The 12,057-nt window shown below is 38.2% G+C and overlaps 1 protein-coding gene across 1 annotated transcript in view; it reads left to right on the top strand.

The window, feature by feature from the left end:
• Positions 1–9,204: 9,204 nt before the first annotated feature.
• The window catches only part of Pex19 (peroxin 19), a 95,327-nt gene continuing 92,474 nt past the window's right edge, over positions 9,205–12,057 (top strand). The window contains exon 1 of the mRNA XM_067135059.2: positions 9,205–9,633. Coding sequence (XP_066991160.2) covers positions 9,537–9,633 — 97 coding nt within the window. The 5' untranslated portion in view covers positions 9,205–9,536. The remainder of the gene's footprint in view (positions 9,634–12,057) is intronic.

Genomic DNA, 12,057 nt, shown 5'->3' with positions numbered 1-12,057 from the left:
TCAAAGAACAATTAGAGACAGAAATGGAGACGGACACTCTCCATTTTGATTATTCTCTGCCCTTTAAGCTTTGTACCATTTTCTCTTTGCTTTGCACCTTCTATGCTACTCTTTCCTTTGTACTGCGGTTAACGCCTTTCAATTTCCAAGTTACGGAGGAGTGGTGTCCCTGAGTTGATTAAACGATGAAAAACTGTACTAACATTATTTTAATCGTTTACAGTGATAAAGTGCAGTTGTTGGAAAACAATAGTGCCATGTATTCGAAACGTCGGTAAACTGTACATAATGTACAGATACAACAACACGGAGATATCGAGGGACAGCTACTGGAGCTTACTCTAGCGGATAGACCTGAACAGTACTGATTCTCTCATAAGAGCACGTGTATTTTTGTGAGAAGTTTTTGGTGTTATTTATGCGTTTTCAGTGAGTTGACATAAATAAATAATAGTGTGTGTCATTCCTTGATATCTCCTCTCAACATGAGGGGAAAGGTATGTGCTGTGTTTGGCTGCAGTAATTACGAAGTAGAGAAAAATGCGCGCTCGTTCTTCAGGTTCCCTCGTGACAAGAACATGTAAGTAATATTGTGTTTGCATATATATTCTTCCAGTGACAGAGATTTTTATAGTACTTCATAATCTCCTGACCTGCTCCACCCATATTTTAACTGGCATAAAGTGTAATACGCATATTTTATTCTATAGTGCAGCAGTTAACCTTCAATACCGATGCGTTGTTGTAGGTGTGATCTGTGGGTTTTGAAATGTCACAGAAGCGATTTGGATAAGGTGTACAAGAAAAAAGGGACGTTACGCTTACATAAGAATTATAAGATCTGTTCAGATCATTTCCAAGCCAGCGACTTTAGAAATCCTCGACAATACAGCCAAGGGTATGTTACATTTTTGCTCTAATTGTACGTAAATATTCCTTAAAGCATCACTATCGACAACATTTCCATACTTTTCTTTCTTTATTTCTCTTCTCAGATTAAAGCCGGGATTTTATAGATTATCTTTCTGTTAGTAGGCTTCATGTTAGGAGGAAATTATCCAGCCATTAAATGTTAATTCGCCGGGCTGAGTGGCCCAGACGGTTAAGGCGCTGGCCTTCTGACCCCAACTTGGCAGGTTCGATCCTGGCTCAGTCCGGTGGTATTTGAAGATGCTCAAATACGTCAGCCTCGTGTCAGTAGATTTATTGGCACGTAAAAGAACTCCTGCGGGACTAAATTCCGGCACCTCGGCGTCTCCGAAAACCGTAAAATAGTAGTTAGAGGGACGTAAAACAAAAAACATTATTATTATTATTATTATTATTATTATTATTATTATTATTATTATTATTATTATTATTATTATTATTATTATTATTATTATTATTATTATTATTATTATTATTAAATGTTAATTCATTGCATCATATGTGTAAAGAATGTGCCGATATTTCTATTGAGTGTCTTAATGTGATGATACAATGTTTTTTAAATGAGAAAAAAAGACAAATCCAACCGTAAGAGTTCAGGCAGGAATGCTAAAGCTAAAAAAGTAATGCATAAATGAAAGATAAAGCCATTTCACCCCAGTCCATTTCACTTCTTGTTTATATGTCTAATTTCAGTCTTTGAATAATAACCTTGAATTTAGCGCGATTTGTTCAGGTCAAGTCACTAGCTGCGTCACCGTCGAATTTTCTCCCATTTTAGCAAGGCGAAATCCGTAAGTGTCGAGTATTATCTCTACTATATTTGGCTCTACACACCGTGAAGGCTTCACTTCTAAGAAACAAATTCCCATGTTATATTCACGTAACTAATTCGTGCGCTGTTATTATATTATATAAACTGCAATGATAACGAAGGAGAATTTGTTAAAATGGAAATCTTCAATCAGTGCCGACTTGGTGCGTCGCTCTAGTCATAGAGTTAGTAATTATTTACACTAACTTTATGGCTCTAGCAAATACAGTAGAGACAATGCGCGACATTTACGGATTTAGCCTTGTTAAAATGGGAGACAATTCGACGCTGGCGCTCCTAGTGCCTTGACCTGAAAACTCGCGCTAAATTCAAATATCAATGGAAATGGATATACGACAATGGATAAATAAATTACGTCTAGAAGGAAAGTATTATTGAGATATTAACTTCGAAGTTGCTAAAGCAATTCTGGATAAAATAATGAAGAATTATTTAAGAGGTTATTATTTAAAGACTGAAATTAAACATATAAACAAGGTGTGAAATGCACTGCTGTGAAATGGCTTAATCTTTCATTTATGCATTATTTTTTTTTTGCTTTAGCATTCCTGCCTGAACTTTTCCGGTTAGATTTGTCTTTTTTTTCTCCTTTAAAAAACATTGTATCATCATATTAAGACACTTGTCATTAAAAATATCGGCACATTCCTTACACACATGATGCAATGAATTAACATTTAAAAGCTGGGCAATTTTCCTCTTAACATGAAGCCTACTAACAGAAAGAAAATCTATAAAATCCCGGCTTTAATTTGAACAGAGAGATAAAAGAAACAAAAGTATGAAAATGTTGTCGATAGTGATGCTTTGAGGAATATTTACGTACAATTAGAGTGAAAATGTAACATACCCTTGGCTGTACAGTCGAAGATTTTTAAACTCGCTGGCCTGGAAATGATCTGAACAAATCCCCCCCCCCCCCCTCCATGGCACTACAGCCCTTGAAGGGCCTTGGCCTACCAAGTCACCGCTGCTCAGTCCGAAGTCTTGCAGATTACGAGGTGTCGTGTGGTTAGCACGACGAATCCTCTCGGCCGTTATTCTTGGTTTTCGAGACCGGGGCTGCTATCTCACCGTCAGATAGCTCCTCAATTCTAATCACGTAGGCTGAGTGGACCTCGAACCAGGTAAAAATCCCTGACCTGGCCGGGAATCGAACCCGGGACCTCCGGGTAAGAGTCAAGGACCCTACCCCTACACCACGGGGCCGGCTTCTTCTGAACAGATCTTATAATTCTTATATATAAGCGTAACCTCCCTTCTTTCTTGTAGACCTTATCCAAATAACTTCTGTGACATTTCAAAACCCACAGATCACACCTACAACACCACATCGGTATTGAAGGTTAACTGCTGCACTATACAATAAAATATGCGTATTATATTTTAAGCCAGTTAAAATATGGGTCGAGCAGGTCAGAAGATTATGAAGTACTATAAAAATCTCTTTGTTGCTGGAAGAATATATATGCAAACACAATATTACTTACTATACGCGAACCTTTTCTTGAGCCCGATTTTTACGGGGTAATGAGTAAGAAGTTAACACTTTCGGTTCCGGTTATACTGCCAAGTGGATGGAAATTATATCTGAATTGAATCGATAATATGATCGATCGATATGAATTTTCTAAACATGTATTATCTTACGCCAACAACTGTGTCACACATACATTATTTAACATTATATAACATTTCTCGATGCGAATCTTGTTCCTAGCATGAATTATATAGTTTGGCTTTGCTGTGTAAACAACAACAGTACTAGTTCGTAAAGTGTACTCCAGATGTCGAACAGCGATGCATAAGCGATTCATAGTTTGTGTTTCAAAGGTTGCCAATATGGATGTCGAAGATAACCGAGGTCTACCGATTCAGTACTAGAGAGCACAGGGCTCAAGAAAAGGTTCGCATATAATACATTTCCTTGTCACGAAGGTAGCGAGAGAAATACCGCGCATTCTTCTCTACTTCATAGTTACTGCAGCCAAAAACAGCACATACCTTTCCCCTCATGTTGAGAGGAGATATCAAGGAATGACACACGCTACTATTTAATTATGTCAACTCACTGAAAACGCATAAATAACACCAACAATCTTCACACATAAATACACGTGCTCTTATGACAGAGTCAGTAGTTCTCAGGTCTACCCGCTAGAGAGGGATCTAATAGCTGTCCCTCGATATCTCGCTGAGTGTCACGTATTGTCACTACTGTATTTGGCTCTAGCTATCTCCAAATACAGTAGAGACAATACTCGACACTTCCGGATTTCGCCTTACTAAAATGGGAGACAATTCGACGGTGGTGCTCCTAGTGACTTGACCTTAACAAATCGCGCTAAATTCAAATATCAATGGAAAGGTATATACGGAAATGGAGAACGAGGAACAGTTCGGCTTCCGGCGAGGCCATTCCACTGTCCATCAACTAACCCGCCTAACGGAGGAAATTACCAAAAACTTTAACGATCGTCGACACACAGGAGTCTGTTTTCTAGATATTTCCTGTGCGTTCGATAAAGTCTGGCACGATGGACTCATCTACAAATTAAGGACTTTAGGCTTCCCTCACTACGTTCTACGATTACTGACGAGCTACCTAGCTGACCGAAAATTTCAGCTCCAGGTCGGCGCTGCGCTGTCGAGCCCTCGCCCTATAGAGGCGGGAGTTCCGCAGGGCAGCGTGATCTCACCAGTGATTTTCAACCTTTTTATGACTGACATGCTCAAACCTACGCACGGGAAATTATACCTGTATGCTGACGACACAGCTATCTCCTCTGTCTCGTGGCAGACATCTAAAGCTAAAGATTATCTCCAAGACGCGCTCTCCACTCTAGAGCCCTGGCTCTAAAAGTGGAGAATCAAAATTAATGTAGACAAAAGCCGTGCTACACTATTCACCAAACGCCGTCCTGATCCCCCACAGCCACTGATGTTTTTTGGCGAAGTCATCAGGTGGACTAATAAAACCAAATACCTAGGTGTCACCCTAGACAGAGGACTTACTTTCGCAGACCACATTAAATCCATTGTAGCGCAAGCTAAAGTGCGCCTTTTCCAAATTATTCCTATGATAAAGGCCGATAATGGGCTCACATTAGAAAACCGTCTCCTGTTATATAAATCAATGGTTAGGCCCATCTTAGAGTATGCCAGTCCTATTTGGGGGGGCGCAGCCAAGACACACCTGGAAGCAGTGCAACGTGTACAAAACCGTGCCCTGCGCTCCTTATCAGCTGCCCAATGCTTTGAGAGGAATACTGAACTGCGTGATCCATACCAGCTAACCACCATCCTCAGTAGGATCTATCATGCAGCCACCAAATTTTACAATAAGCTCCATCTGAGCAACAACCCCCTCATCTCCAGCCTGGGGAATTATGACACCGAGGGACTGCGCTACCGTAGACCTAAGGACATCCTAAATAAACCAAACTAAGTTCTTCGCTATCGCAGTCCCCGCGGACAACCCACATAATGTACAGTAGGGCCCACGAGAGTTGAAGTCTGACGTTTAGCGCCACCGGCGAGAAAAAGTTGACTAACGCTGCTCGAAAATGGTCTGTTGCTATGGCAACGATAACAGAGTTGCAACATTTTAGGACGCTATCATCACGTGGATTGGCTTGCTCTCAGTCACTTTTGTCGTTCATATTCTGACTGATTTCTTTTCTCGATGAAGTATCGTCTTCCTATTGTGTTTATTATGCCGTAGTTTATTCCTGAATTGTACAGGTACCGTTAACAATCCGAGTTAAATAATAAAAAAAACTATCAATGTGGGTAGTGTTATTCTATTCTGTGATTAACATGTGCATTTGTTGAGGTTATTGTCAGAAACTGATGATTTTGTTAGTGATTATGAAATCTTTTATATATACATCGATAATATCGTGTTCCGTCTTAAATGCTGGAATTATTAACACTAGCTTAGGAACCGGTCAAGGGTAAATGAATTGTATTAGGCCTAGGCCTACATGTTTTATTAAACACTCAGCCTGTCTGAAAGGGTGGTAGGCCGCAAATGGAGGTAACTATGACAACGCAGCGTACTTCGTAGTTACAGCTTTCGCCGCTCACCTGTCAGACTTCAACTCTCGTGGGCCCTACTATAATTTAACACCATCTTACCTCTCGGGGTAGAGGCCATATCCTGGTCAATTTGATCCCATAACAATAGTCCACAAACTACCACAACAATGCAGTCCTAGTCAAAATATATTAAGAAATGGCACTCAAGGCCTTTATAGGTCGACGGGCTAGAATCACTCACTGGTCCCTCGGGACCTCTAATAATAGTGGCTATTCATTCACTCATTCTTGTACACCTTATCCAAATCACTTCTGTGACATTTCAAAACCCACAGATCACACCTACAACAATACATCGGTATTGAAGGTTAACTGCTGCGTATTACACTTTATGCCATTTAAAATATGGGTCGAGCAGGTCAGGAGATTATGAAGTACTATAACCCTTTCAGACCGAGTACGCACAATTGTGCGGGTTCGTATTTTAGTTATCCCTGACCGTATTTGATGTTTTTTCGGCGCTACACCGGACTGCAGTGATTGTGCAGGACATGTGGCGTGTATTTCAATTGATTTTAGTATGCGCTTGACCGCCAGGGCGAAGGAAGAAGAGTTTAAAAAGCACAGTTGATCGGCGAGATGGCAGGAAGCAGTAGTGCCGAAAGTAAGAATTTATTTACTGCGTTTATATTAATCTAGAAGCTTTACTGAATACCGGAATATATTCAATGAAGTGTGTACATTGGTTAGTGAACGTAAATTTTGAAGCTACACCATCGTACGTGATACAACGAGGTTTTGAATTTTGATACGCACAATTGTGTTGGTCCTGTTTTTCGGATGTTAGTTTTTATTTTGTAAAATAAACTATTAATATGTGTATTGAGGAGCATTTTAGTCAGTTCTTGACATACAAACAAAAATTCACACCTCCAGTTTTCTTTCAGGTCTGAAAGGGATAAAAATCTCTGTCACTGGAAGAATATATATGCAAACACAATATTACATACATGTTCTTGTCACGAGGGAACCTGAAGAACGACCGCACATTTTTCTCTACTTCGTAATTACTGCAGCCAAACACAGCACATAGAGATCGGGCCAGCTAGGAAGACATCCGGTGAGGGGAAGTGTGCCAGTGAGAAAGCAGAGCCGTGGGAGCGAGAACGCTGATTTCCCCTTCTCGCTCAGTGTTGTGGCGACGTACAGTTGATCCGAAATATTTGTTATAACTGACATGTAACATTCCGCAGATTTTCAGATCGTGGAATTCCCTTCCGGCTGTAAATTACCGACATACCAAGCCGAAATGAATGCATTTAGAAGTGTTACAGATGACAGATAGATTGAAGGAGTTACAACATAATTTAACCTCTCATTACAGTAGCTGTCAAAATCGTTTCCGTGTATCAATTTGCGTAGTCCTTATTTTTAAATTATAATTTGATGTAAAATTAACTTTACGACGCTGTAGATGTACAGTGTAGAATATGGTTTGCAATAACAGCAGGCTTCATAACCTGAGCCACGTCATGTAAAATAATTCGATAATAAATAATAATAATAATAATAATAATAATAATAATAATAATAATAATAATAATAATAATAATAATAATAATAATAATAATAGTAATAATAATAATAATAATAATAAGCTACAAGAAAATTGAAAAACTCTCAGAAACTATGCGAAGAAGGAGGATAAACTTTTATGGTCATCTTCTCCTCAGAATGAACGCTATGATTAACCGAACAAATCTTGACTTCTTCTGTAACCCAAAACAAAACCGAACTGGTTTAAAGAAACTGAAAAAGACGTGGTAGAATTAAAAATTACAGAAAATTCACTATTCGGTCGAACAGCTAAAGTAATAACTAAAGAAAAAACGTTCTAAAACAAATCTACATTAAAACCCAAATCTATTATCTCGGAAGACGAGAAGAAACGAAGGTCAGAAAGAATGAAGAAATACTGGGCACTAAGAAAAGAACAACACACAGAGAAAGAATTGATTCAACATACCCCAAAGAGGGTGAAACGAAATAATAATAATAATAATAATAATAATAATAATAATAATAATAAATATATTTAAAAAATTATGAAAACTAAAGTCAGTCAGTCCGGCCATTCTATCCGGTCTATTTCCTTTATTCTTTTTTTAACTGAAAGGTATTCATGCCTTCCTCAAATTATTTGATTTTTACAATTTTTTGTCTCTTTGAAGCAATGATATCTTTGGTTCTAATTGAGGTACGGAGTTCGTTTTGGCCCAAAAACACTCAGTGGATCAACCTCTTTCATTTCAGCTCTTAATTATTCAAATTGGTTGATTCTGAGGAAAGTTACGAGTGCACATTCAATTTGACGTCTCATTTGTTCAACATTTGTTCTCAGGTACAGAAACAACATCGAAGAATTCGCTTGACACTAGTATTGGATCCATTGAACTTTAAGTCTTTACCTAACTTTGCACGAATTTTTGAAACTGTAGGTAAACATTTTTTCATCTAAATAAAAACTGCTAGCAATACGACGTACAGCACCTTCGTCAAAGTCGTCCAATCCAGTAATATTTTTTGTGCGCATTCTATTTTTGTTTGGTGTTTCAAACAGACTATCCATAGGTTTTCCTAATTCTTTCGTTTTTCGCTCTTAATCCGTAATCCGTACCAAAGAACTTTCTGACACTCCAACAGCTGCTGCTACTCTTTCCTGCACTTTTTTACAATCTGTCACGAACTTTTCTTCCATTGCCTCCCCCATAAAGTCTATAACGTTCAAGATTGCTGCACGAGTCTGACTCTTTAACACCTTACGATGCACGCTACTTTTAACGCCTTCCATACTGTCACAGATAGGCCTAACGTACACCACCACTAACCACAGTTACTACTCAACGGGAAATTAGAAAGCAGAGCGCGGCAGCTGAGTGTAAACTTATGCACTGAGCTGTCCTTGTAGCAGGAGCTCTGTTAGGAGGGGATACGCTACGCGAGACAGTCCAAAGTGCGCATGCGCTCCCAGATGTCTTCCTAGCTGGCCCGATCTCTACCTTTCCCCTCATGTTGAGAGGAGATATCAAGGAATGGCACACGCTACTATTTAATTATGTCAACTCACTGAAAACGCATAAATAATACCAAAAACTTTACACAAAAATACACGTGCTCTTATGAGAGAATCAGTACTGTTCAGGTCTATCCGCTAGAGTAAGCTCCAATCGCTGTCCCTCGATATCTCGCTCAGTGTCGCGTGTGGTCTCTACTGTATATTTGCTATCTCCAAGGAGCGCAGCGAGGAATCAAGTAGGTCGTGCTTCAATAGAAATAGCGTAGCTTGTTTTTCGTACATTGGTAAACCTGTTATTTTTCCAATTTTTTTTATTTTTATTTTTTAACCTCTCTCTAATCTAGAGTCATCCTGGTTTCCACGGTCGTGGTCGTCTGTCGTAGTCAGCAAATTCAGCTGTTATGAATCTGTAGTTATAATAGTAGTAGTAGTATAAGGCATGATTGAACAACATTATTTACAGGGACAACTATATGTACACATGAAATTAGCCTGATGATTTTGTATGCGTCATTTCCTTAATTGAATTTTAATTTCTAGTTATACTAGTATTGGGGTTCAATAATCTCTGGTGTACACAGGAGATAATTTTACCGTTTGATGGTATTTAGAATGACAGTGGGTCTTTGACTGTTATTCTAGTGTAAATAAATTATGGCTGACAAACAGGAAAGTCTTCCAGAGCAAGACACTGCCAGTGTTAACCCCAGTACATCCACGCAGGATGCAGAATTGGACGAACTTTTAAATAGTGAGTATTTACAGTCTTCGAAGAATTACCGTGGGGAAAAATCGTAAAATTTTTAAGTGGTTTTTATCCATTGAAGGCAAAAAAATAGGTTCGAACTCTTACACTGGAAAACCCCTTTATTTAAGATCCATCCCCTTCATTTCATAACTATAACTATTATTCAAGATCCATCCCCTTCATTTCATAACTATAAAAAAAATGTTTAATTCTTAGCTTGGGGTTATATATGAGCTGCGAACTTATTTTGTACATCCTGAATTATTTATAGCATCTTTAAGTAAGCCTGCCTTTTGATTGAGAGAAATAAATATGCACTATAATAATTTGTCCACCTCTCCCTCCTAATGGGAGTGCAAGTTTAGGAACGAGAAAAACACGTAAAAATGCTCTGAAATGGTTCTGAATTACCAGTGAGGACAGATCCTTCAGTTAGGTTTGCTAGGGACCCACTAACCCACCCCAGAAAATATTCTTATATAGACAAAACAATAAAATGTGACTATGTAAATGTGCTAAATGCAAACATTTTCTATGTTTCTCTTAGCAGGCTGTGATGAAGAGCAGTTTGCTATTGCCTCTGATAGATCTCTCTGTGTGTGGCCACATTAACTTAATGATCAATCCATCAGTCCCCACTGATATGCATTTAAGGCTGTTACCCATATGGCAGGCAACCTATCAGTTGTTAACCTAGTTTTTTTTTTTCTTAAATAGTTTCAAGGAACTTGGAAATTTATCAAAGATTTCCTTTGGTAAATTATTCCAGTCCCTAATTCCTCTTTCTGTTAATGAATATTTGCCCCAATTGGTCCTCTTGAATTCCAAATTTATCTTATTGTTATGATCTTTTGTACTTAGAAAGAATCCATGCAAGCTTATTCATTTAATAATGTCATTCCAAGCCATATCTTCCATGACAGCTTGGAACATGCTCCTTAGTCAAGCTGTTTGTCTCCTTACTTCAGAGTCTTCCCATCCTTGAAGTAATTTGCAGGGAGGTCTGTGGGCCCATTAAGCTCTAGGCCTGCCTACATTTCGGGCCTTGCAGGCCCTAACGTTACGCTGCTGGAGCTATACCAAATGAATGGGAAGTTGCTATAGGCTAGTGGCCTCACTGTACGAAGGAAAGGGTGTTAAACATAATGTAGATAACACTAGTCGACAAGGAGTTTGTCACATATACAGTAGGTGAGGATAGGCATATCAAGTCAATGAGCTATTAACGAATAAGAACATGAAAATGTTCCATCTTTTAAAACGTGGCCTGATAACATTTTTCAAACATCTTAGTTTTTGTTTCATTAATTCCAGATTTACTTGTAATTCCTCCAAGTCATAGTTTAATATTTTTTTCCACATTGGTTTTAACACATTTATAAGTTCTTCAGCATTTTGCTTCATTTGAAGGTCACTAACCTTTCTCTTAATGGAATCTTTAATCTTATCTCTATTTTCTTCACAAATTTTCACAAGTATGGACCAGTTTTTATTGTAAGATGATCTTTACACGTAGTGGACAGTTTTTAATGTATGATTGAAGACAGTCGGACAATGCATTCCATCAAACTTCCTGAAGCAGGATTGATGATTTTCCTCCTTCATTCCTAAATTTTGCATTGGCAAAATGATTATCGCAGAAGTATTTCACAATTTCTACTACATGTTCCTTTATAACTAATTTGAAAGGCTTAATTGTTGCATGTCTTCATCCAACTCTGGTAAAAATATTAGCCTATGCATGGTAATAAGTTTGAATGAAAATTGAGCTTGTGCAGTATAAGTATTATCTGCGCACTTTTTAGTGATAGATTTTTGTACTCATTGGAGAAGTAAGAAGAGTTCCGTTAATACTGCCAACTGAATGGAAATGAAATCTGAATTGAATCGATAATATGATCGATCGATATGAATTTTATAAACCTTTATTATTTTAAGCAAACAACTCTGTCACACACACACAATATATAATACTATATAACATTTCCTGTTGCGAAACGTGTTCCTAGCATGAATTCTATAGTTTGGCTTTGCTGTGTAAACAACAACAGTACGAGTACTTAAAGTGTACGCCAGATGTCGCACAGCGATGATAAGCGATTCTTAGTTTGTGTTTCAAAGGTTGCCAATACGAATCTCGAAAATAACCGAAGTCGACCACTTCAGCACTAGGGTGTAAATCTATCACTAAAAAGTGCGCGGATAATAGTGATCACAGCTCAGGATATACAGAATCAATGACAGTAGTTTTAGGTGTGATTATTTACATGTTAGGGTATAGTCTAACTTGTACGAAAAAGTTTTTAATGATAACATTGAGCAAATTGTGAATCAAAGTTGAGATTGTGTAGTTAAACACCCTAAGTGATGAGTGTAGTAAATATCAGTTATACACCGGTTGACTATGAGACATAAACTTGAAATTTA

Source organism: Anabrus simplex, chromosome 1 (genome assembly GCF_040414725.1).
Source record: "Anabrus simplex isolate iqAnaSimp1 chromosome 1, ASM4041472v1, whole genome shotgun sequence".
In the NCBI taxonomy this organism is placed as follows: domain Eukaryota; kingdom Metazoa; phylum Arthropoda; class Insecta; order Orthoptera; family Tettigoniidae; genus Anabrus; species Anabrus simplex.
Note: the sequence above shows the minus strand (reverse complement) of the source record. Positions and strands in the feature narration are given on the sequence as shown.